Raw genomic sequence first — 24,712 nt, forward strand, 5'->3', positions numbered from 1 at the left:
TCTTCCAAACTCCCAGGTGCCGTGTGATCTATGTTGCTTTGATCGAGACCAAGGAGTTGTTGGGCTCACGCATAGTACAGTCTGGTGGGCCACACTCTGAGCATCCTCAATGTTGTCCCTTGGCTCCCTGAACTCCTTCAGTGTGTTAGTTTCCCATAGCTATAACAAAGTACCTAGACAGTTAACTTATAAAGAAGAAAGGGAATCTAGAGAGATGGCTCCGCACATGAGGGTGTGTACTCCTCTTGCAGGGGAGCAGAGTTCAGTTCCTAGCACCTATGTTGGGTCGCTTACAACCACCTGTCACTTCAGCTCCAGGGGGTCCTATGCCCTCTTGTGGATTCTATGGGCATCCTCATTCACACTGCACATATCTCCCCCCACATATACATCATTTCAAAATAAAAATAAACGTTTAAAGAAAAAAAACACTCTATATTATGTGTTTTGTCTGCATGTCTGTCTGTGCGTGCCTGGTGCCTGCAGAGGCCAGAAGAGGGCAATAAACACTGTGGAACTGGATTATAGATGGTTGTGAGCCTCCACATGGGTGCTGGGAATGGAACCCAGGTCCCCTGAAAGAGCAACTAATGCTCTTTACCACCAGGGCATCTCTCTAGCCCCTAAATTTTTTAAAAGGAAAAATAGGCTATTTTGGCTCAAAATTTTAAAGAGCTAGAGTCACGACTGGGTGGACCTATTGCTTTTAAGTCTCGGGAAGGGGGTGTTAGATATGGTGGGCAGTGTGGCAAAATGAAGAGTTGACCTCATGACCAGGAAGACAAAGAAGAAAGAGGAGACTACCACTCTACAGTCCCCTTCAGGAAAATGTCCTCAGTGAACCAAGACCTCCTATCAGGACTCATCTTGATCTATTTACCTTCAGTAGTAGGGGTGGAGCCTGGGCTTTCTATATGCTACAACCTAAACACTCTACCGCTGGGCTCTATGACCAGCTCTATAGGCCCCACCTTTTAAATATCCCTCTACCACCGTAGGGACTACACCCTAAATGCATGGCCTTCAGAGGTCATTCAAAACCAAGAGGTAGCACCTACCTCTTTCCAGTTCTTTCCCAATCACATTTCAGAGTAGATTTACTCCCTGGATACCCCAGTCTTTAGTTCAGGCCATGCAAACTCAGTCTTTTCCTCATTCTGGACCTGCTAAGCCCCTTTTGTCCTATTCTGCAGAGAAGGCCTGGCCCCGGGGATGCTCCAACATGAGCCCTTCTCAGACAGATGCCTGTGAGGCTGAGCCACAGAGCACATGCTCAACAGGAACCTGTCCCAGCCCTCTAGCAGAGGGCCTCTCGACACCCCCAAGCCGCCTCAGAATCTCTGCTATTGTAAGAATTCCAGGTCTCCCGGCCTCATGAGAATATCAAGGGGTGTAAGTTCCAGAATGCAGGGTGGTCAGCTCCGGTGGGAGAGGGCCTCAAGCCAGGTGCTCAGGCTAGCCACGGGCCCAGGTTGGCGGCGTGCCCACTGCGGCTGTGGAGGTCAGCACGCATCCCAGCATGGTCCTGGAACTCTACATGGACTTGCTGTCAGCGCCTTGCCGCGCTGTCTACATCTTTGCCAAGAAGAATGGCATCCCCTTTGACTTCCAGTTTGTGGACCTACTGAAAGGTCAGTCCTCGGGGCTGCCAGCAAGCCTGGTCCTGAGGTGCTGCCAGTGCCCCAGTGAGAGTGTTTCTGAGGGTCAAAGGTCAGCAAGGGAAGCAGCGGTGACTCAGATGTGAAGGTGCTCAGGCCATGTCCCTATCTAACCTACCTTCCCTAGACACCGTGAGTGACTGTCTCCCTGTGGGGGTGAGTAGGGTCTTTGTGGGTAAAGGGAGAGGAATGCTATGAGAGTCTCAGACTCTCAGCCAGAGTTTTTGTCATCACCTTTGGAGATCTCACATCTTGTTATCCGTGACACCCACTAACCAGGCTGGTGCAGGTCACAGACCCACTACCATGTGACAGTGCATATGTTACTCAGCCTGTGCCCACCCTCCCCCAGCCTGTGCCCACCCTCCCCCAGCCTGTGCCCACCCTCCCCCAGTCTGTGCCCACCCTCCCCAGTCCGTGCCCACCTCCCCCAGTCTGTGCCCACCCTCCCCCAGCCTGTGCCCACCCTCCCCCAGTCTGTGCCCACCCTCCCCCAGTCTGTGCCCACCCTCCCCCAGCCTGTGCCCACCCTCCCCCAGTCTGTGCCCACCCTCCCCCAGTCCGTGCCCACCTCCCCCAGTCTGTGCCCACCCTCCCCCAGCCTGTGCCCACCCTCCCCCAGTCCGTGCCCACCTCCCCCAGTCTGTGCCCACCCTCCCCCAGCCTGTGCCCACCCTCCCCCAGTCCGTGCCTACCCTCCCCCAGTCTGTGCCCACCCTCCCCCAGCCTGTGCCCACCCTCCCCCAGTGTTCAAACCTGCTCTAGGATTAGGACTGTGTCTCAACAATAAAGCACTTTTGCCTATCATGCCACAAGCAAGACCCTGGTTTTGATCCCCAGCTTGTATATGTACACACACACACACACACACACACACACACACACACACACACACACGCACACACACAAAAAATGAAGGAAAAGGAGGAGAATGAAAAACAAATGTTGTGCTCAAGGTTGCACGGAACCCCCATACCCCAGGTGAGGATCAGTGGACCAGGATGCACAACACTGAGGAGTCTCTAAAATTCAATTAGAAGAGACACGGCTTCTAAACCATGCGGTAGATGTGGGAGCTGCAGAAATGCATAAGGTGTGGTAGAGCCCCGTAAGGGTTTTCCGCTTGCAATCAGTTGGTCAGCAGGGTTAATATTCCTGCTTGCTGTGGAGTCCTCTGGAGATATCGCAGAACCTTGGGTGCATTTGCAAGATTTCAGCTGCCCAATCCCTTCACAGGGGAGACAAGAGAGAGTGAGAAGTAATGAGACTGAAGGTGGCACTTAGGTCCCTAGAACTGAGGTTGATTCACAGGTTGTGGTTTCCGGTCTTGGGTAAAGGCTGAACTTCTAGCTTCTGGGAGCAAAGGGGCTGTTTGATCCCTGGAAAAGAGGGTCGCAAAGGCTGGGGTGTGGAAATCTGGGAGGAGGGACCTTTCTTAATCCTGCCCCTCCACCCCCCAATGGTGATATCTCTGCTTTCCCCTTGACCTGGGGCAAGCCATGTGATCCTTGAGGCTTCAGTTTCTCCCTTTTGTCTCTAGAAGCCCAAGTTCTCTTTTCCCTGGGGTCCCCAAAGCCCCAGACCCTCCCTGCGCCCCTCAGGTCACCACCATAGCAAGGAATACATCGAAATCAACCCCCTGAGGAAGCTCCCCAGCCTCAGAGACGGAAAGTTCATCTTATCTGAAAGGTAAGGGCCTATCTCTGCTCGCCCTGGGAGACTCAGTGGGAACACACCTGCCAGCATTCATTAATTTGTTTTTTTCTTTATTTACCTGCACAAGGCAAGGTCTCTCTATGCAGCCTTGACTGGCCTAGATCTCACTATGTAGACAAGGCTGGCCTCAAACACAAACAGATCCATCTATTTCTATATCCCAAGTACTGGGATTAAAGTGTACACCACCAGGCCTGGCCTACTTATTTATTTATTTATTTATTTATTTATTTATTTTGGTTTTTCAAGACAGGGTTTCTCTGTATTGTTTTGGAGACTGTCCTGGAACTAGCTCTGTAGACCAGCCCGGCCTCGAACTCACAGAGATCTGCCTGCCTCTGCCGCACCACCAATGCCCGGCTTACTTATTTATTTTTAAGCTATAGAAAATTTTACACACACACACACACACACACACACACACACACACGGACGAACGATGAATATCATCCAAGAGTTCAACAAACCCACACCTCCATCTTCTAGCCTCTGTGGCTATCTATCCACTTTGCCTCATCTGTACCCCACTCTGTTCCTCCTCCTTCCAGACACTCCATCATTTTACCCAGGAAATGCCCCACTAAGAAATGAAGACTCTAGTATGTAATCACCCAATACCATCATGACGAGTACAATTATCAACCCTTCCCAGACTTTATCCTTAGCCAACTCATACTCAAGTACCTGTTCTTCTCATAACTATTTACTCGGTTCTCTCTTCTCTCTTTCTCTCTCCCCCTCCCTCCCACATTTACATACACGAGTATTTTACCTACATGTATGTATGTGCACCGTGTGCATGCCTGGTGCCTGGGAGGCCAGAAGAGCTTATCAAGTCTCCTGGAACCAGAGTTATGGGTGGTTGTGAGCCACCATGTGGGTGCTGGGAACCAGACCAGGGACCTCTGAGAGAGCAACAAGCGCTCTAACCACTGAGCCTCCACTCCAGTCCCTCTTAAGGCCTTCTTTGTCTGTGTTTCCTGTCTTAGTCCAATTTGGGTTGCTGTGACTGAACATGGCAGTGTGGGTGATTATAAAGAGCAGAAGGTTGACTTTAGCTCATGGTTCTAGAAGCTGCAAGGCCCAGGAAACTGGAACTGGGGCCTGCTTAGTATCTGCCTTCTCTTTGGGTGCTGGTAATATAGAAATTACAAGATGATGGGTAAGTGAGGCTCAGGGGTGGGGAGGGGAGAGAGAGAGGGAGGGAGAGAGAGAGAGAGAGAGAGAGAGAGAGAGAGAGAGAGAGAGAGAGAGAGAGAGAGAGAGAGAGAGAGAGTTAGGCATGCACGAGTCAATCTGCCCTTGTGACCCATCACCCTTAGCTGTCTACCACCTAACTCCCCTGATGGGAATTCAATGCCAATCTGAGCTTTAGTGGGACTTGCAAGCCTTGTCAACCTCTGTTGTTTTGTTTCTGACTGGTCTCTTTGTGTCCTTGTTGTGGATGAACACCTGCTCTCCCATGCTTTGGCATTTCCTACACTGTCAATTAGCGAGCCTGGGCTATCCCTCCCTGTAAAGCAGGGCTCTGGTCTAACCTCTCTCCTGTAGCCTTTGGTCCCCACCCCCCATTCCACCCCCACCCCCAGGAGACCAATACCTCTTGATGGGTTATCGTCTTGGCTTCCTGGGATTTGTTCTACCCCTTCTCACTAGAGGGATATATCCTCTCATCCCTCAAAAACTTGAAGATCCACCTAGGGGCTGGAGAGATGGATGGCTCCTCAGCTAAGAGCACTAGCTGTTCTTCCGGAGGACCCGGGCTCCCAGAACTCATAGTGTTTCATAGAGTCTGCAACTCTAGTTTTGGGACTTCAGACTCCTTCTTCCAGCCTGTGAGGGGACCAGACACACAAGAGGTTCACAGACACACACACAGGCAAAACACTCATACCCCAAACTGAATTAGTTAAAAAGGTAATTAAGTCTGAACTCATCCCCACGGTGTCTCAGGCAGTTCCTCTGCTCCCACCACAGAAATCTTCTCTCAGGTCGCACTTCTCCATTCCGCATTCTCGAGATGCTCCATTCCCTCTGGAACCCTACCATTCTTTGCCCAGCCAGCATTGTCCTCCTTTTTGTTTTGTTTTCTTTTGTTTTGTATTTTTTCGAGACAGGGTTTCTCTGTGTAGCCCTGGCTGTCCTGGATCTCTCTCTCTGTGGACCAGGCTGGGCCTCGAATTCACAGAGATCCACCTGCCTCTGCCTCCAGAGTTGCTGGATTTAAAGGTGTGCGCCACCACTGCCCCCAGTTTTTGGGTGGGTGGGGTCATTGCCCTTTCTTATGCCATTCATCAACTCCTGAGCGCCCGTTAGGTCTTCCTCCGTGTCTTGCTGATTATGGTCTGACACGCCAGCTTGGGGTAGGCTTCCTAGAGCCTTTTGGGTCCCTCCTTTCCCTGCAGGAACGTAGCACCTAGGGTCTGCCTGTGACGGTGGCTGGGGTGATGTCTGGGCTTTCAGAAGTACTTGTCCTTCCTGTAGTGTGGCCATCCTCTTCTACCTATGCCGCAAGTACAGCGCACCTTCCCACTGGTACCCGCCGGACCTGCACATGCGCGCCCGTGTGGATGAGTTCATGGCCTGGCAGCATACAGCCATTCAGCAGCCCATGAGCAAGATACTGTGGATCAAGGTGAATAGTTGAGCCCGGGGCCCAAGAACAGGGGAATGAAACAGCCAGAAAGCCTGAAGTGCAGTCCTGGTCCTGCTGGCTGAGCCTCTTTCCCCCTGATCCCATGTCTGCCTACCTTTCAGAGCTACTCAGAGTGTGGGATGAACTTAAGTAGGAGCAAAGTTGGCAAAGGCAAAGGACAATTAGAAAGGGCCAGGAAAGGACTCAGGAGACTTCGTTCTGAATTAGAAACAAACAAACAGTAAACTTAAAGGTGACAGCCAGCACACACATCCCTACTTCTGATTCTCTGCTTGCGTTTTTAGTCCATTTCCCATTGCTATAGTAAAATGCTCCAGGCCAGGTAACTTACCAAGAAAAGAGGTTTACTTAGCTCACAGTTTAGGAAACAGGAAGTCTAAACAGCATGGCACCAGCTCGGAAGGTGCTATTATAATGGAGTTGAGTGCAAGCTGGATGGCCTGCTAAGACAGGAAGCCAGAGCTAGGGCAGGGCACCACTGTTGCTCTTTAGTAACAGCTTTCTCTCTTAAGCACTGTGTCTATCTCCATCCCTTCTGAAGGCAGCACTCCAAGTTAGACTACATGCTTTAAAGATTCCAGCCCCTATCACACTACCACGAGTTCTGGATTCTCAGCACATCAATCTTTGGTCAATGAGACATACTCAAACCACAGGATTCATTGTTATCCAGGCCTCCAAATCCATCTTTACACATGGCCCTTGGTAACTGCCACTTGACAATGGCCCAAAAAGTGAAATTACTTTATGTCCTTAGAACTGTCCAAGTTTTATTGAGCAGACGGATGCTGAAGCCTGGAAGAGGGATAGGACTGGAGTACTGCCTCTACATCTGTCCCCTTCTCTCCCTGCCCAGTTGCTAATCCCAATGATCACAGGCGAGCAGGTTCCTGATGAGAAGATAGAGCGGACAATGGAGGAGGCGAATAAAAACCTACAGCAATTTGAGGAGAAGTTTCTGCAAGACAAGATGTTCATCACTGGAGACAACATCTCACTGGCTGACTTGGTGGCCCTGGTGGAGATGATGCAGGTATGTGGGAAGACAAGTCCGGGAAGAGGGAAGATCGTTCCGAGACCAGGGACCACAATCTGAAGGTAGACCAAGAGAGGCAGGTGTGACCACCCTGAGGGTTGTGGGACCCACCTAGAAGTGACAGGAAAAAAGTCAGAGGTTTAGAATCGGCAGGGTACACGGTGAGGAGCCAGAGGGAGAACCAGGGAAGTAGATAAAACCATGGTTTTAGTAGGTAAGATCACCAGGGAAGTAGAGAAAACCGTGGTTATACTAGCTAATATCAGGGACGCAGAGAAAACCAGGGCTATAGTAGCTGAGATCCCAGCTCCTCTTGTTGTACTCTACAGGCAGTATACAGAGATTCCTGGAGTTGTCTTTCCCAGTTGCCTCTTTTCCAGAGCTCCAGAGGCAGCAGCGTTAAGATCGCTCTCCCAACTCTGGGTCTGAGCAGTGGATACCACTGTGCATCGGAGGCAAACCTGGAGGGGTGCAGGCTTTTCATGTCTTTGGCATGTGTGCTCAGTTCATGTGAGCTAGCAGGTGTGTGCAGGATGGCCAATTTAGACACTTCCAATCTCTCTCTCTCTCTCTCTCTCTCTCTCTCTCTCTCTCTCTCTCTCTCTCTCTCTCTCTCTCTCTCTCTCTGTGTGTCTCTTTCTTTTTCTAAGATAGGCTGTATGCTGCCATGCTGCCAGGCCATGAACTCTCATGTGTCATCTTTTTCTAAGATAGGGGAAATAGTTGGCCTCAAACTATTTAGTTGTAGATGACCTTGAACTTTTAATACTCTTGCCACTACCTCTTGCGGGAATTAGAGGTCTATAACACAATACCTGGTTTGTGGCTTGCTTTGTGCATGCTATGTGAGTCTTCTGTCTACTGAGCCACATGCCCAGCCCATTAGCCAGTGTCTTGAGAGGCCATCATAATTTCTGGCCACTACGAAAAGTAGCAACTTTAGTGTACCGAGCAAGCCGGCCTCAAATCACAGAGATCCAACTGCCTCTGTCTCACGAGTACAGGGATTAGGGGCGTGTGCCACTGTCACCCTGGGGTGCATATTTCTTAACGGGGCAGCTATACAGCTAAACAGCTTGCACTCTGAGGCTCCTCTTATTACCCTCGTCCTGATCACAGAAGGAGGTCCAACATGGGGGGAAGGGGGCAGTTGAGCTCCATTCCTTCTTCCCTAGAAGAAAGCAGATACATAGAGAAATGCGAGGCACTTGGGGCAGGAGGCAGCATCTTGGAACAGGACCTTCAATGCCTGTTTCACAAGTTTGACACCTTGCCAAGAAGAACTCTGGGGGCAGCAGACGACCCCCTCTTTGCAGAGGCAGGGGCGGGTAACCCTTGAGGCTACAGAAGACCCAAGTGCGGCTGGTGCCTATGCTGATCACATCTTCCGTTTTGTTTATCCATAGCCAATGGGGAGTAACCACAATGTCTTCATCAGCTCCAAGCTTGCCGAATGGCGAATGCGGGTGGAGTTAGCCATCGGGTCTTCCCTCTTCTGGGAGGCTCACGACCGACTGGCGAAGTTACCAGACTGGGACTCTTCGACACTAGACCCTTCAATCAAGTTGAGGATGTCTGAGTTTCTGGAGAAATATAAGTAATCCCAGAGGCAGTTCATTCTGCAAGGTCTGGCTGTCTTCACCTTCTGAGCCTCTTCCCTCAGGGAAGACACTAAGAAACACTCTTCCTTTATCTAATAAAAAAAAAAAAAACTGGAACAGTCACCATGACTGTTATAGGGACAGTTGGTGTCAGCAAAGAGACTGGTATGGGAGCACGTGGTCTGAAGTCATCTTGGTTTCCAAAAAGATATAAGAGGCTGCGGAGATGGGTCAGAGGGTAAAGTGCTTGCTTCCTGTCTTAGTTAGGGTTCCTATTGCTGTGAAGAGACACCATCAACACGGCAACTCCTATAAGTGAAAACATAACATTGGGGTGGCTTATTTACATTTTTTCTCAACTTCACATGGAATATCCATCAGCAGACACCATATGAGCTCATTATAAATAAGTCTCAGCTTCAAGAAGCTTGAGTCGTGAAAACTGTACTCTCTGAATAAAAATGGAATGAAATTAGCAATCATTAACAGGGCCAGAGAGATGGTGCATCAGATAAAGGGGACTGCTGCCAAACCAGATGACCAAATGAATCTGTGAGACTCTCCAGGGTTGAAGGAGGGAGCCAACTCTCAAGAGCTGTCCTCTAACACACACACACACACACACACACACACACACACACACACACACACACACAACATACCCGCACAAAACAAAAATGCAATAAAAGGTTTCAAAAAGGCATTAGTAACCGAAGGAAGATTAGGTGTGATAGAAGGAAGACTAGGTATGTCTAGGTCTAGGGAGATTGTTACACAGACATGAGAACATGGGTACAGGTGCCCAGCAGTGCTGTGCCGTGTGCCAGCGACTGGAGGATCAATGGGGCTCACTGGTCATCCTGTCTGGTTCAGGTTCAACGAGCAAGGCCTGTCTCAAAAAAACAAGACGAGGTGCTTGAAGAAGACACCCAATGTTGACCTTTATACACATATGTGCCTGTACGCATGAACACACACATGCATATACACGCTCACAAAAAGAAAACCAGAAAAGTTCACAATTCTGTAGAATTCAAACAATGCCCCTACACAGACACCGACCAAAGGAGAAATAGCAGGGAAATTAACACCTTGGACACATAAAATGAAAAAGCATACCAAAATTTATGGGACACAGAATAAGCAAAACTCAGCAGAAACTGTACAGCTGTAAAGACATCCATTAAAAAGGCATGAACTGGGGCTGGAGAGATGGCTCTGGGGAAATCAGCCAGTGACAGATACTGCAAGGCTCCATGTGTATCTAAAATGGTCACATTCATAGACTGTATCAATGGGGAAGTCACTTTTGTTTGTGTGTCTCTGTGTGCAGTTGTTTGTGCGAATGTGCACATGTGTGTTGTGGTTAACCTGGGGAGTTCAGAAGAGGGTGTCAGGTCTTTAGGAGGAAGATAAGAGCCCAGAGCTCCCCTTTGGCATTTCTTGGAGAGACTCAAGGACAGTTTTGGGCCCAGGCTCTGATCTTCCTTTTCTGTCTGCACCGCCTGTTTTCATTATTCCCCCTCTGCCACTTACGGAGTTTGGATGACAACCAAATTTGCCTTCTTCCTACTGAGTGGGGTTGTCAGATGAGGCAGGGAGGCACCTCTCTCCATTGTGAGCCACTTGTTATGGGTGCTGGAAATGCATCTCTGGTCCCCTTAAAGAGCTTCCCTAACCACCAAGTCATGTACACCCCCCCTAAGAGTCAGTGTTTAATGAGTGGAAAGTTTCAGTTTGTAGGATGAGTAAGTTGTAGGGGTCTGTCACACGGCATTGTCACACCCTCACACATTTGGTGGCATCCGTGCAGAGTCTGCAGTTGGCTAGCTGTGTGTCCTATTCCCTGAATCCTGTGGACAGTAGGCGCTAAGCTCACCTGGGCCCTGGACTCATGTGTGAGTCAGCAAAGTTCAGAGCCCTGGACAATGCAGTGCTGGGAGAGGGAGTCTGGGGCTTCTCTCAGACAAGGCTGGCCTGGCTGCTCCCAGCCTTTTTGCCCTTGGACTCAAGAAGCCAGTTATGCTCAGCCCAAGCGTCCTCTGCACCCCGCATCATCCCGTGCTCCCTGTCCTGCCTCCACTTGCAAAATACTCTGTCCCCACTCAGAGCCGCTCGCAGAAAATCTATTTCTGACAAACACAGACATGGCTGGTGACCCAAATCTAAGAAGCACAGTTTAATCAGTAAGCAGCTAGGCCACCCGGTAGTTCAGGGGCTTGGGCATCAGTTGCTTTTCTTGCTGTATCGACAAACAAAGGGCAGGGCTTATCTTGCTTCGGTTTGAAGGTGGAGAAAGCTAGGCAGCGTGAGTGTGAGGCAGCTGCTCACACTGCATCTCCTGTCAGCAAACAGGAAACCCTTTATTCGGCTTTCTCTACCCCTTTATTGCTGAAGTGCAACCCACTCCAATTAACCCAACTTGGAAACTCCCTCTCAGACATGCCCAGAAGTTTGCTTGATGGGTGACTCTAGATCTTGTCGGGTTGACATATTAACCATCACAGTTCCTTATTAAAAATTACACGGCTCCAAATGGGGAAAAGACCAAGGACCAGAAAGCATCGAAGCACATTCTCTTGAGTAGGACCTGTCTTCCTAGGGGTGGGATTGACCCTGAGAGGAGGAGTCAGGAACAGGTCTCTGCCCAGGGGTAGATTCCATCTTTCCATCACCCACATACCTGAAGAAGGAAATTGGGGGAATGGCTCTAACCCATTTTAATCACGAGAATCTAGAGATTTGTTTCCAAAGTTGTTCACCAGGAGGGATTAGTCTCTGGGCCCAGGTTTGAACTTTAATCGTGTATTCTGTCTAGGCAGAGTTGTTCATTCAGGAGATAAGAGCCCAGAGCTCTCCCCTTTGGCATTTCTTGGAGAGACTCAAGGACAGTTTTGGGCCCAGGCTCTGATCTCCCTTTTCTGTCTGTACCACCTGTTTTCATTATTCCCCCTCTGCCACTTATGGAGTTTGGATGACAACCAAATTTGCCTTCTTCCTACTGAGTGGGGTTGTCCGATGAGGCGGGGAGGCTTCTCCCTCCAGTGTGCTTTATTGTAAGTGAGGGTGCAGCGAAACCACTTATGGGTAGAAAGAACAGTTTATTGGGGTTCAGACTGCTTCAGTTATCCCTTTGTGTGTCAGTGTGGGAGGGGTCAGGAAAGCAAACTGTCAGAAAAGCAAGCAGATTTTATATAAAAGTCAACAGGGTTGGAGTCTTTGATCTGATACTAGCTGATAGGATTGCCCTGGAACTTCAGATGTCCTTTCCCAACCTTTGCCTTGATCTTTGGGAATGGATCAAATAAGGCTCCTGGTAAACAGAAACCTGACTTCTGTTTATCCAATCAAAGTCCTTCTGCTTAGGACATTGCCATCAGCACTGCTATTTTGGAGTTCCTGGGGGGCACTTTGGACCTAGCAGGCATCTAGGAGAACCTAAAAATCTCTGGAAAGGTAGCCCATGCTCTTAAGCTCTGATCCATTACTTTAGCTCTGAGAACCATTTATTAGAGCTTTAAAAAAGTCCCCAGGGCAGGCATACTCTTAGTCTCACGGCTCCCGGAAGGAAGGAGAATGGAGAAGAACAAATGCCAATGTGCTTGAGACTAGTTGGCACAGAGGTTAGCCACTTGGCATCAGGGAGCCACAGGGTCAGGAGAGCAACTGTAGACCAGGAACTGGGAAGAGTGCAGAGCGCCAGCTATGGAGTTTAAAAGCACACCCCCAAACAATCATTGCTACTAATTTCCACCCTCTTTGCAGAAATATTTTTTAGCTTTAAAAAATTATTTTTGTGTGTGTGTGTTTACCCATGTGCCTGCTGGTACCTGCATGAGGCCAAACAACATCGGATTCCTCGAAAGCTGGAATTTTTGGGAGTTGTGAACTACCCAGTGTGAGTGCTGGGATCTGACTCCTGGTCCTCTATGACAGCACCAAATGCTCCTCTCCACAGCTGAGCCATGTGTTCGGCCCAGGAGAAATGTTTCCTACGCTATAGAAGATGTCATGCCTCTGCTGACAGTTTCACTTGGACTTGTCTTAAGATAACGGGAAACACTGATACCATTTGCCCAGATGGGAGGCAGGCTCTGCGTGGGAGGGGGAGGGGTAGTGTCCTTTAATGACAAGGTGCAGACCGAGGACTCACGGCTGAGTCCAGAGTGCTGGGCTTCCAAGGGCTCTAGCCTATCAATCAGTTTAAAGATGGAGAAACTGAGGCTGAAAGGAAGACGCAAATCCAGTCTGATGGTTTGGATATTGATGATACCCATAAATCCATTTGCTGGAAACTATTAAGGGGTGGGGCCTTTGGGGACGGGATTTTACGTGGGAATTCCAATACCTTTCATGAAAGGTATGTTCCTTCCACCAAGAGTTGCCCACCTTAAAGCAGAGAGCTAGCTTTCACTAGACACGGAGCTGCAGGAGCCTGGATCTTGGTCTACCAGTACATCCATGTTCAAAAAACTACAGCTAAGGCGCTTTGCTATCACAGTCCAAAGGCGGCTAAGATGCCTGAGGAACAACGGAGAACCTAGCCCTCTCAGGAGCAGGAAGGCCAACCTTGTCCAAGGTGGGGCTGCGACTGGATTGTCACCAGAGACCACAGCACACGGAGCACAGCCGGAGCCTTTGCTGCTTGCTGGCATCCATATCTTTGGTTTGTAAGCCTAGGAGGAAACTGCTGAAGGTAGACATTTTGTGTCTATCAAGCAATGCGTTAGTTTTCCCGTTTGGGAAACGGGGACGATTGGAAATTTTCACACACTAGACAGGGTGAGGATGGCTTTGAAGACATTTTGCCATCAAATAAGCCAGTCACAGAAGGACTAGGAACCGGCCTCTCTGCACTTCCTCTGACCACTCAGGTGAGGCCAACAGTCTTTTCTGTCTCGCCAGGTGCTAGACTTCGGATGCCTGTCTCTTGGAAGACAGACTCAGGTCCGCTCCCCTTTAGAAAGAAGGGCCAGGCTCCGGGATCCGCCCAGTGGAGGCGTGGCCATACTTGGGCTAGACGCGACTTCAGACACAGCTTGGGTTTCTTTTTCAGAGTCTAGTCAGTTGGTTCCCGCTGCCTGTGCCATGGTCTTGGAGCTCTACCTGGACCTTCTGTCCCAGCCCTGTCGCGCCATTTATATCTTCGCCAAGAAAAACGGCATCCCGTTCCAGATGCATACGGTGGAGCTGCGCGAGGGTGGGCAGGGCCTCGGCTTTGCAGAGCTGAGAGATGGGAGGCAAGCGGAGTTCAGGGGATTCCTTTCTGTACCGTCCCCTTCCTAGGCCTTTTCTGGTTTAGAGACCAAGTGAGGAAAGAGCCACCAGAGAGATCCGTGGTTCAGGACTCCCGCAAACTCTGCTGTCCCGTCGAAGAGACCGCCAGGACGTGCTGAAACCGAATAGCATGTAAACTTGGCAATAGAATTGAGTGTAGTTTGGGCCTATCGACCAGGAGCTCCAGAGAAGCGGGGCTAGGAGAGAGTAAAAGTGGAGGTCGGCATAGCTAGCCTCTCATTTCCTCCAGGGCTGAGATGGACCTTCCCAACTGCCTCTCTCGGCCACCCTGGTCTGTCGGGGTCCCTTCTGTCTTTTCTTTCCCAGCCTTCCTCAAAGTTTACCTTCCTTCGTTGCCCTCTGCCTCTCTTGTTTGTGCTGGGGAGAGAGGCTGCTGTGTGGGGTTTGCTGGAGCCTCCTCCCTGCTGGCAGCTGAGGGAGCCCCGCACCCTGGCAAGACAGGGAGGGTTGTAACAGAATGAAGGCTGTTTCTTAAGGCGCCCCCAAACTTAAGGTGAAGGAAGGTGTTGCTTAAGGTCGTCCCCATACCGTCTCACTGCTAGTCTTTCTGTCTGAAACTCCACTTTCACGTCACCTCTGGAGACAGGGCAATTAATCCCCTCAGGCGCAGCCCCTGTAGAGTCTGATGTAGGGTGCTGTGGGGTGGGGGACTGACAAAGGGATGTTCAAAGTGAGGGTGCAGAGGGGGACAGATCTCCTCCAGGAGCAGGGAGGGTGACAGCCCTCCATCTGAGCCAGGGCAGTGGGAACCACTGAGACGTGTTGGGCCGAGCAGCAAGGAGACAATCTTAGAACAGCTTATCTGGCTGCACCAACAGCAGGAAAAAACAAGGTCAATTCAAGCAGAGACCAGGGTTCCAAGGGACATTGGGAGCACTTCTCAGAGCTACCACAGGAGTGTGCAGTCTATTTTGTATCAAGGGCAAGGGGCAGCTCCCTCCCATCTCACAGAGGTGCAGCCTGCACTTCACAGCGAGGGGACAGTCTAGTTCCAACAAGAACCGGTGAATACTTGGCGTCCTAGGACCTTGGCCCCGCCTATCAGAGGCCCAGTGTTCCGTTCCCATCCCCCTCATGCTGGACTATCCGCAGGTGAGCACCTCAGCGATGCGTTTGCCCAGGTGAACCCCATGAAGAAGGTGCCAGCCATGAAGGACGACGACTTCACCCTGAGCGAGAGGTAACCAGGCCCTGGTGGCATATTGTTTACTTCGGGAGGGAGGAGCCTATTGAATCTTCTCAGTTTCAGGGACTTCCTCTAAGGGGCATCTCTACAGGACTGAGTGTCTGTAACTGGGGGGAAAACTGTTACCTAACATGTGTACACCCCACCCTTCTCAGTAACTGTAGCCCAATACCAGGGTGCTCCAATTTCTCACCGAAATTTCCGTGTGACCACAAGCAGCCATCTTCGGTGTCCTCCAGAGGCCATCTTCACGGTAGTTGGCTGTTGTCATGCGGGTGTTGGGTTCACACAGGTCCATGGAAAGAAGACTCAGAAAGATCAGAAAAGGTAGGGGCTGGAGAGATGGCTCAGCGGTTAAAAGCACTGGCTGCTCTTCCAGAGGTCCTGAGTTCAATTCCCAGCAATGGCTGCTCACAACCATCTGCAATGAGATCTGGTGCCCTCTCTGGCATGTAGGCGTACATGTAGACAGATCGCCCATATACATAAAATACATTTAAAAAATCTTAATAAAAGCCGGGCGGTGGTGGCGCATGCCTTTAATCCCAGCACTCGGGAGGCAGAGGCAGGCGGATCTCTGTGAGTTCGAGGCCGGGCTGGACCGATAGCCTCCAAAACAATACAGAGAAACCCTGTCTCGTAAAAACCAAAAAAAATCTTAATAAAAAGAGAAGGTTCTAGAAGGTACTGTGGTGTTTGACTAGCTGCCTTGCTCCCCTGCTCCCTGCTCACACAGCGTGGCCATCCTGCTCTACCTAACGCACAAGTATAAGGTTCCTGACCACTGGTACCCCCGAGAGCTGCAGGCCCGTGCTCGTGTGGATGAGTACCTGGCCTGGCAGCACACAGCCCTTCGGAGAAGCTGCCTCCGGGCCCTGTGGCAGAAGGTGAGACTGGAAATGTAGGGGAAGGGAGGAGAGTAAGGAGATTCAGGCCGTAACGCATTATTTTCAGTTTGGTGTTTTTCCAATGTCTTGCCTTTAGTTTCACTAATCCTATTGTGTCCAGGATGTTATTCAATCCCATCTTTACCTGAGACATTTATTTTTTATTTGTAGAAATACCATTTGGTTGGCTTTGTAGAGCTGCGTTTCTCAGTCCAAATTTACCATCTCTTCACCCACGTTGGTTGTCACGTATCTGAAAAACTTTAATACGTTTGTTACTGCTACTTACTCTTTCTGCTGTGACTATGTCCCAGGGGCCACCTGGTGCATACGGAAGTCAGAAGACAGCTTTGGGAAATCGGTTCTCACCTTCCATCTTGGTGAGGCAGACTGTCCTTTGTCCCTGCTGCTGTGATGTGCACTCCAGGCTGTCTGACCTCTCACCTTCTGTCTCAGGCGGTTCTCCTGCCTCTCTGCTGGTTCTCCTGCCTCTCTGCCTTCTATCTCACTGAAGGGAAGCCGGGGTTCCACCACGCCTGGCTTTCTAGGTGGGTTCCGGGGATTGGACTGAGGTGATCAGGGCTGTCAGGCTTGCCTGGCTAGGACTTTCACCTCTGAGCCGTCTCCTAGCCCTATTCCCGGAAATGTCCTCTCCAGTTGGTTGGTAGTGTAGCTTAGTGGTAGAGCACTTGTGTGACAAGCATAGTGTCTTAGGTTCAGGTCTCAGCATCTGGGGGTGGGTGAGCGTGCGTGCACGTGTGAGTGAATGCATGCGTGTATGTGTGTGTACTTTGTCAGTACACTTCAGCACTCAGGTCCTCTGTGGGTCTTTTTCTACTGTTTTTTTTTCCACTCTTGGTTATGGGTTACATTTTCCTCCTGCCTCACGTGTTTCATGAGTTACTATTCCATGCCATGTACTGATTGCATGCTAGTACAGGTGAAAATAATATAAAGGATTTTTAAAAAATAGGTTAAATAACACCTATGTCTTGAAGGTAGGATTGGGTTACCAACTGGTAGGTCTTTGGAATCTAAGTATAGAAAGTAGACTGTTGATGCAGGGGAGGAAAAAAGGGGGTGAAGACATCAGTCACCCCAAAGGGCTCAGATAGCATCAAGTTGTCTTTTTCAGTTCTGGTATTTTGCACTGTCTTATCTTTGATCTCACTTTGTGTCTAGGCTATTGTTAATAATCCTTTTCTTGAGATATGTATTTTTCATTTTTAGGAATTGCATGTATTTAACCACAAGATCTTTTAGAGGGCATCCTCGATAGATATCCTTGAGTGAGTTCTAAAGGGATCCAGGCGAGGAAAGTTACGTCCCCCTGCTAAGATCGGGGATTAGTGTTTAATGAATACAGATGGAGGTGAATGGCAGTGATGGTTACATGGCAATACGGGTATACCTAGTTTTGTACACAGAATTGCGTACATTGAGGTACATCCCATGATGTAACTCAACAAATTGAAGTTGGCAGAGCCTTCATGAGCTGGATATAGTGTCAGAAGCCTGTAATGCCGGTGTTCAGGACTGAGGCAGGAGGATAACTGTGAGCTTGAATTCAGTCTGTGCCGCAGGTAATTTTCCATCATCACCGTCATTATCATTATCTCCACGTTCTCCTCTTTCCTCTCCCTCTCTTTCCTTATGCAATACTCATACTGAGCTATATTATCATCAGTGCTTAGCTTTTGGAGACGGGATTTTACTGTGAACTCTATGTAGCCCAGGCTAATCCAGGAAAATATGACTCATGATAAATAGCAGAAAAGCAAGAGGTCTTGCTTCCCAGGTGCTGGGATTGCATCTCAACCCTGCCTGGTGCTCACACTATCCTCTCTCGTAACTGCCTTAGTTACCTCTTTCCTCTTCTCTTAGAGGACATAGATGTAGACAAAGTACCCACACACATAAAATCCCCCCAAAAATGTAAGGGACAGGGGAGAGAACATGAATCAAGCACATTCATGGATGCAATGTTGGTGTCTCCCTCGAGCTCCTCCTGCCATGATCTCCCCATCACGACAGTTGTATCCCGGAACTGTGAGCCTGGCTTCCTTAAGTTCCTTTTGGGAGAGTGTTCTAGCATGACACCAAGAAAAACCAGACTGACGCCATTTAGCTGCCTGTGGCTTTGGCTATTTGAGTGACCTGGACCAGTCATTCTTCAGTGACAGTTCTAAGTGGGAGGTGGCCAGGAGATGGGAAAGTAGAAGATAGATAGGAAGCTGGGGTCACGAGGTCCTGCACAAGCTATATCTATGCCAAGCAAGCTTATTAAGGAGTACAGCATCTTCTGTACTATTTCCAGGAGATGCACAGAACAGAGTGTCATTCAATGGGCAAAGTCAGTGGGAGGCTAATTGAGCGCAAAGGGAACACAGGGTATCTCAAGAGCATTGCAGACCAAGCAAACAGCGGCCGTGGGACCAATAACTCCAGTCTCTTCATGGGGGAAAAGCCAAGATCCCAGGGACTGAAACCTAAACTCCTTTGAGGTCTTGTCCTCAGCCCCAAACTGGCCTTGTTAAGTCTGCTCCCATGCAAGATGCAAAATTAGGTTCCCTTTGTCCTTTCATCAAAACTCCGAGAAAGACTTGGATCAGTCCAGCTCTCGACAATTGAGATTTTGGATTGGATTGTTTGAAATTAGACACCATGGAGAAAGCCACTTTTCCAGTAATACTGTGAGTGCACTGTCTTTTCAGACCTGGCGATCAAGACTTTGTCATGGCCACTTGGAGATACATTCCAAAGATGGTTTTAGCTGAGTTCATCCGTGGTGCATTCCACTTGAAAGGAGGAGGCAGGAGGACTGTGGATGTAGCCTGGGCTACATAGTATGATCCTCTCTTAAAAAAGAGAGATTTGGGGGGAGAGTCATAGGAAAATTAGTAAAGATGCAAATAATTGGGCATTAGGAGCTGAAAATAAGTTGTTTTCTGGTGATAAAAAAGGGGTCCTGGTTTGGAGCTGGCTGTGGTGGTGCACACCTGACCAAGCTCTTGGGAGGCAGAGGCAGAGGCGAACACAGAAGGTACCGAGTTCAAGGGCCACACTCAGCTAGACACATAGCCTGGGCTACATGAGGCTCTGTCTCAAAATGCAAAACAAAGACAAACCTCTGGTTCCAGTCAAATAAAATGTGTTCCACAAGACCCCATGAAACTCCAACTGATAGCTATTGTGTGTGATTTGATTCATTAGCTACAGGGGGAAAATCAATTGTATGGAATAACACTAGTGGGGAAATACCAATAAGGCTACTAAAATTTTGTATCTAGCTGGTTCCATGTGTCCAAAGTTCAATCCTGGAGCTTATGTGACCAACCTGGACATTTTTTTAAAATCTATGCACAAAGTAATGGATTTAATTATGACCTTTTCAGACCTGCTTATTTTTATTTACCCCATCCTCCACTTCTCTCCCTTGTCTTTCTTCTTGTCAGGGGCATCCGACCATAAGCCAGCTGCGACTGCATCACGTCCTCATAGGGAAGGACATCCTCATAAAGAGGGCATGACTCCGGACCACCATGCTACCTCTGCTAAATTCTGGAAACAGGCCTGCAGCTTAATTGTCAGTTGAAAATTAGCTCCACACAAAGCCCCTAAGTCTGCCAGGAGATAGGCTTTGGCAATAGGGAAAGATTGAGAAAGATAAAGTAAGGACCTACGGTCAGGTTACCAAACAACACAGGAGGTTCTACCCCTGACATTTTGCCTTGAGAATTAGGTTACCAGGCAACACAGAAGGCTACCTCTCCCACTGACCTTTTGCATTGACAGCTTCTTTGAAGCTGTGGTCATCACCCCCATTCCCTCCTCCTCCAGGTCCCTTAAATACTGCTTGGAAAGAATAAAATCTCATCACCTTGACCAGACTCCTGTCTTGGTATCCTTTCTCGTGTCTCCTGTCCCCCATCCTTCTCCTAGGTGTCCAGCAGACCCACGTTGAATGTCCCTCGGGTCATTCTCTACTTTTGCTGATCCCCTACCTCCTCTTTTTAAACTTCAATTTTTGTTTACCGATCGTGTGTCTTTGTTTGTGCATATGTACATGTGTGTACACGCACATGTTCATGGGAGGGTGGTGTGTGCCATGGCGCATGCGTGGAGGTCAGAGGACAGCTTTGGGGAGTTGGCTTTCTTCTACCATGTAGGTCTTGGGGACTGAGCTCAGGTCATCAAACTTGACAGCAGGTTCCTTTACCACCAAGACATCTCACCAGCCCTTAGTCCCGCCCTCCCCACTCTTTTGCTTTCATTCACGTGTATCCCATTGCTGTTTTTCCTTACTCCCATTTACTTAAGATTTATTCTCCTGCGGGGCAGTGGTGGCGCACGCCTTTAATCCCAGCACTCGGGAGGCAGAGGCAGGCGGATCGCTGTGAGTTCAAGGCCAGGCTGGACCGACAGCCTCCAAAAAAAAAGATTTCTTCTCCTATCATGGCCCTCTTTCTAACATGAGTGGATGTGCACGCATACACACACACACACACACACACACGCGCACATGCAGAAACAATATTTGTGTTTCTGAGTTGGGCTTATTTTGCTTAAATTAACGATTTCCAGTTGCATCCATTTTCTAACTAATGTTATGATTTCATTTTTCTTTATAGCTGATAAGGAATGGCATAACTGTGTCCTGTGATAGCTTTATTTATAATTTTCTAAGGTACCTCCATACTGACTTCCATAATGGCTGTAGGCGGCTCCATTCCCACTGGCAGCATATGAGAAGACTTTTTGCTCCTCTGCTTAGGATTGCTTTACTTAGGGGCCTTGTGCTTTCATGTTAACTTTTGTTTACCTTGTCCCTCGGTTGTATGAAAAGGCTGTCTGAGTGAGTGGCTGACCTACGTTACTCATGTTGTTAAAGTATGTGACATTTGCAAGGCAACGTAACCACTTTCATTCTCGACAACGAGTGACACATGGCCATCATTCATTCCTAACCTCGCTTCTTTCCTCAAAAATAATTAGTTCTATCTATTTTTCAGGTGTCCATTTCAGTCATTCATTAAAAAAAATCATTTTCTCTGAGGCCCAGCCAACCGGAGATGCTGGAAGCAGAACTACTCATTTGTAAACGAAAATGTCACTTGGGTACCATTTCCCTACAGGTCTGGGCCAGCCCCAAAGAAGAGGCATAGAACCAAAAGGTAGCTCCCAAGTTGGGAGCCATGACTTCTTATCCGCAAGGCTTAGCTCTCTCTCTCTCTCTCTCTCTCTCTCTCTCTCTCTCTCTCTCTCTCTCTCTCTCTCTCTCTCGCCTATTTTCCCACCAGATGATGATCCCTGTTTTCCTGGGAGAGCAAGTACCTTCTGAGACACTGACGGCCACGCTGGCAGAATTGGATGTGAACCTACAGGTGCTTGAGGACAAGTTTCTCCAGGACAAAGCCTTCCTTATTGGGCCCCGCATCTCCCTGGCTGACTTGGTTGCCGTAACAGAGGTGATGCATGTGAGTGCTCTAAACATGTGGGCCCATAACATACAGGGAGCCTGGCTAGTTACGGAAGCCCCAGTTTTGCTAACCCCTGCTAGTTGCAGATCTGTTCATATGTGCAGAGAGAGACTCCTTCCAGATTTATAATGTCTGTCCTTGGCTGTTCTAATTTGCTTCTCTGTTGCTGTGCAAAACACTAACCCCAAAACAACTTGGGGAGGAAAGGGTTTACTCGGTTTACAGGCTACATTGCATGAGGGAAGCCGAGGCACATACTCAAGGCAGGAGCTTGAAGAGAAATCACGGAGGAATGCTGCTTACTGACTTGTGCGCCCTGGTTTGCTCAACTACCTTTCTTACACAGCTCAGGCCACCACCCAAGGATGGCACCATGCACTGTGTCCTGAGCCCCCCTACGTCAATTAACAATCAAGAAAACACCCCACAGACACCCCCGCAGGCCAGTCTGATGGAGACAATTCCTCAATGGGAATTCTCTCTTCCTGGGTATATCTGGGCTTGTGTTAAGTGGGAAAAAACTAGCTAGCACAATGTACTCCTTGCCTGCCTGACACACAAACATCACTGCTAAACTATCATCTTCCAATTCTTTTTCCCCAAGATCTCATTACTACAAAGTATTACAACGTAAAGTACAATTTTAAAGGTCTTATAGTCTTTTTAAAAAAGCCCAGATGGGCCGGGCCGTGGTGGTGCACACCTTTAATCCCAGCACTCGGGAGGCAGAGGCAGGCGGATCTCTGTGAGTTCGAGACCAGCTGGACCGACAGCCTCCAAAATAATACAGAGAAACCCTGTCTTGTAAAACAAAACAAAACAAAACAAAAAAGCCCAGGTGGTTTAAAAAGCACAAGCTCTCTTTAAAAATCCAGTCTCGACACCGGGTGGTGGTGGCTCATGCCTTTAATCCCAGCACTCGGGAGGCAGAGGCAGGCAGATCTCTGTGAGTTCGAGGCCAGCCTGGTCTACAGGACAAGTTCCCAGGACAACCTCCAAAGCAATACAGAGAAACCCTGTCTCGAAAAACCAAACAACAATAAAAATCTAAAGCCTCTTAACTGTGGAATTCTGTAAAAATCCAGAAATAAAAATTATATAATTTCTTGTTCCACAAGGGAACTTGTTTCACAGGGGGGAGAATAAAGGCATAGTTCTAACCAAGCCAATGTGAACCAAACTCCTATAGTGTGAACAGTTCAATGTCTGGCATCTGTGGCTCATTCATGATCCACTGGGACCCAAAGGGCCTGGGTAGTTGTGTTCTTCTGCTCTGCCATAGGTAACATGTACTTGTCTTGCTGGTTCAGGTTGGATTCATGCCACACCTGCCACTGTCCTTGGTGGTCACCTCATAGTTCTGGCATATCCAGTAATCTGGGGTTTCCACTACAACCGAGTCTGCAACTTTACCAGTGGCATCTCCTGGCTTCATACAGTGTCAAGCCTTAGTTGCTCCCCATGACTCCTTCACGCCTTCATATCCAGTACCGTGTGGGAGACTCTTACACATTATTTGCCAAATTCTGCTGCCAGTTTGATATGCATCCTTGGCCTCCCCCACAACTGAGTCACAGTGTGCTGACCCTGAGGAAAGTACTTCACAGATGCTGCTTCAGTGATGCGGGCCTTACTAACTACAGCTGAGTTTTCATCCCTAGCCAACCAGCACCCATTGTCCCAAGGTTTTACTCCCATGGGCTATTAATACATCATACTAGTGGCCCTGCTGGAGTCTTTGACAGACTCTCAAACTTCCCTTTGAAACCTTACAAGCCAGGCCTCCACCATCTGCATTTCTCTCAATGTTTGTTTCTTTGAAACTACCATAGAATATCTCGTTTATTTCTGATTACTCAATGACTTTTCTGGCCCAGAGTTGCAAATGTTTCCACACCCCCCCCAAAAAAAACATGGTGAGGCTCATTGCATCAACAGTCCACTTTTGGCACCAATTTTTATTCTGGTTTGCTTTTCTATTGCTATGATAACTGTAATGCAACTTGGGGAAGAAATAATTTATTTCAGTTTGTAGGTTACAGTCCATTGTCAAGGTAAAGCAGGGGTTCAAGGAAGGAACTTGGAGGCAGAACCAGAGGCAGAGAGACCATGGGCGTAACCCTGGCTTGCTCCTAGACTCACACTCAACTATCTTTCTTATATAGCACAAGTCCACCTTCCCAGAAGTGACACCATTCACAGTGGACTATACCCTCTCACATCAGTCAACAATCAAGAAAATGACCCACAGACATCCCTACAAGCCATTCTGATGGAGACATTTCCTCAGCTGAGTTCTCTCTTTTCCATGTTATGTCAACCAAAGTTAGCCACAAACTCACCCACCCCCATTCTGTTCCCTTCCTGATAGCCCGTCGGTGGTGGCTGCCCCGTCTTTGAAGGGCGCCCCAAGCTGGCTGCGTGGTACCATCGAGTGGAGGCAGCAGTGGGAAAGGATCTCTTCCGGGAGGCCCATGAGGTCATCCTGAAGGCTAAGGACTCGCCACCTGCCGACCTCATCAGTAAGCAGAAGCTGATGCCTAGAGTGCTGGCCATGATCCAGTGAATTCTGAAGCCTCATCCCTGCCCTTCCCATGGCTGCTCACAAAGCGCTTTCCTTACATGAGCGATGCGTCCTAGCCTCACAGCAGTTCTTAGGCCAGGCTCCATCTTCACCATTTTTCCACGACAGCCACACATGACCGCAACCATGATCACTACCTTTCACTTTTGAGTTGGGTAATAAACGTAGACTCGTTTTGAGCCTCAGCTTCTCTGTGTTGTTTATTTCACTTTCCTCTATTCTGGCCCAATTATCTTTCCAAAAGACAGCTCCGTTTCCCAGGCTTTGAGGATCATTTCTCCCCCCTCATGGTTGCCAAGAATGGCATCGTAGATAGGCATGGTAACTCATGTCCGTAATCCAGCACTCAGAAGGATGAAACAAGAGGATCACTGAGAGTTCAAGGCTAACCTGGGCTACACATTGAGATCCATTCCCGCCTGGGCTACAGCGTGAGACTGTATCTCAACAACAGAACAGGACAGCAACAGGACAAAAACCATAGGGTAGGGGGAGGGGTAGGGGTTTAAAGCTGATAGGCTGAGGTGTCTAGAGGAACTTGGGGAATTTTCATAGACTTATCTCTGACACCACATGTGCTAACCTGGATTTACCTCTGGCACCATATGTG

General features: G+C 48.9%; 2 protein-coding genes across 5 annotated transcripts; both read left to right on the forward strand.

The window, feature by feature from the left end:
• The first annotated feature begins 1,389 nt into the window (after positions 1–1,389).
• Positions 1,390–9,149, forward strand: LOC101843394 (glutathione S-transferase theta-4). Its single transcript, XM_005070747.4, has 5 exons — positions 1,390–1,631; positions 3,260–3,347; positions 5,859–6,009; positions 6,887–7,063; positions 8,473–9,149. Exons 1-5 carry the CDS (start codon positions 1,520–1,522, stop codon positions 8,665–8,667), a joined length of 723 nt encoding a protein of 240 aa, XP_005070804.1. The 5' UTR covers positions 1,390–1,519; the 3' UTR covers positions 8,668–9,149.
• Positions 9,150–10,963: 1,814 nt separating this feature from the next.
• Positions 10,964–24,281, forward strand: LOC101843674 (glutathione S-transferase theta-1). 4 transcript variants are annotated; one of them, XM_013113965.3, is made up of 5 exons: positions 10,964–13,867; positions 15,058–15,145; positions 15,888–16,038; positions 21,339–21,515; positions 23,684–23,883. In XM_013113965.3, the coding sequence occupies exons 1-5, from the start codon at positions 13,756–13,758 to the stop codon at positions 23,789–23,791; spliced, it is 636 nt and encodes a 211-aa protein (XP_012969419.1). In that variant the 5' UTR covers positions 10,964–13,755; the 3' UTR covers positions 23,792–23,883. The 4 variants fall into 4 exon arrangements, with proteins under 4 accessions (XP_012969419.1, XP_005070805.1, XP_012969422.1 ...); XM_005070748.4 differs by lacking the exon at positions 23,684–23,883 and adding an exon at positions 23,890–24,281 and having other exon boundaries at positions 10,977–13,867; XM_013113968.3 differs by lacking the exons at positions 10,964–13,867; positions 23,684–23,883 and adding exons at positions 13,883–14,076; positions 23,890–24,281.
• The last annotated feature ends 431 nt before the right edge of the window (positions 24,282–24,712 follow it).

The sequence above is a fragment of the Mesocricetus auratus genome, unplaced genomic scaffold (genome assembly GCF_017639785.1).
Source record: "Mesocricetus auratus isolate SY011 unplaced genomic scaffold, BCM_Maur_2.0 Super-Scaffold_100027, whole genome shotgun sequence".
NCBI lineage: Eukaryota > Metazoa > Chordata > Mammalia > Rodentia > Cricetidae > Mesocricetus > Mesocricetus auratus.

What these genes read in the sequence shown, in the direction of transcription:
- LOC101843394 (XM_005070747.4), top strand. Translation starts at nt 1,520, where the DNA reads ATGGTCCTGGAACTCTACATGGACTTGCTGTCAGCGCCTTGCCGCGCT. An exon ending in GTTTGTGGACCTACTGAAAG is followed by an intron (nt 1,632 to 3,259) that starts GTCAGTCCTCGG and finishes TGCGCCCCTCAG; the next exon opens with GTCACCACCATAGCAAGGAA. An exon ending in CCCTGGTGGAGATGATGCAG is followed by an intron (nt 7,064 to 8,472) that starts GTATGTGGGAAG and finishes GTTTATCCATAG; the next exon opens with CCAATGGGGAGTAACCACAA.
- LOC101843674 (XM_005070748.4), top strand. Translation starts at nt 13,756, where the DNA reads ATGGTCTTGGAGCTCTACCTGGACCTTCTGTCCCAGCCCTGTCGCGCC. An exon ending in GACTTCACCCTGAGCGAGAG is followed by an intron (nt 15,146 to 15,887) that starts GTAACCAGGCCC and finishes CTGCTCACACAG; the next exon opens with CGTGGCCATCCTGCTCTACC. An exon ending in CCGTAACAGAGGTGATGCAT is followed by an intron (nt 21,516 to 23,889) that starts GTGAGTGCTCTA and finishes CCTTCCTGATAG; the next exon opens with CCCGTCGGTGGTGGCTGCCC.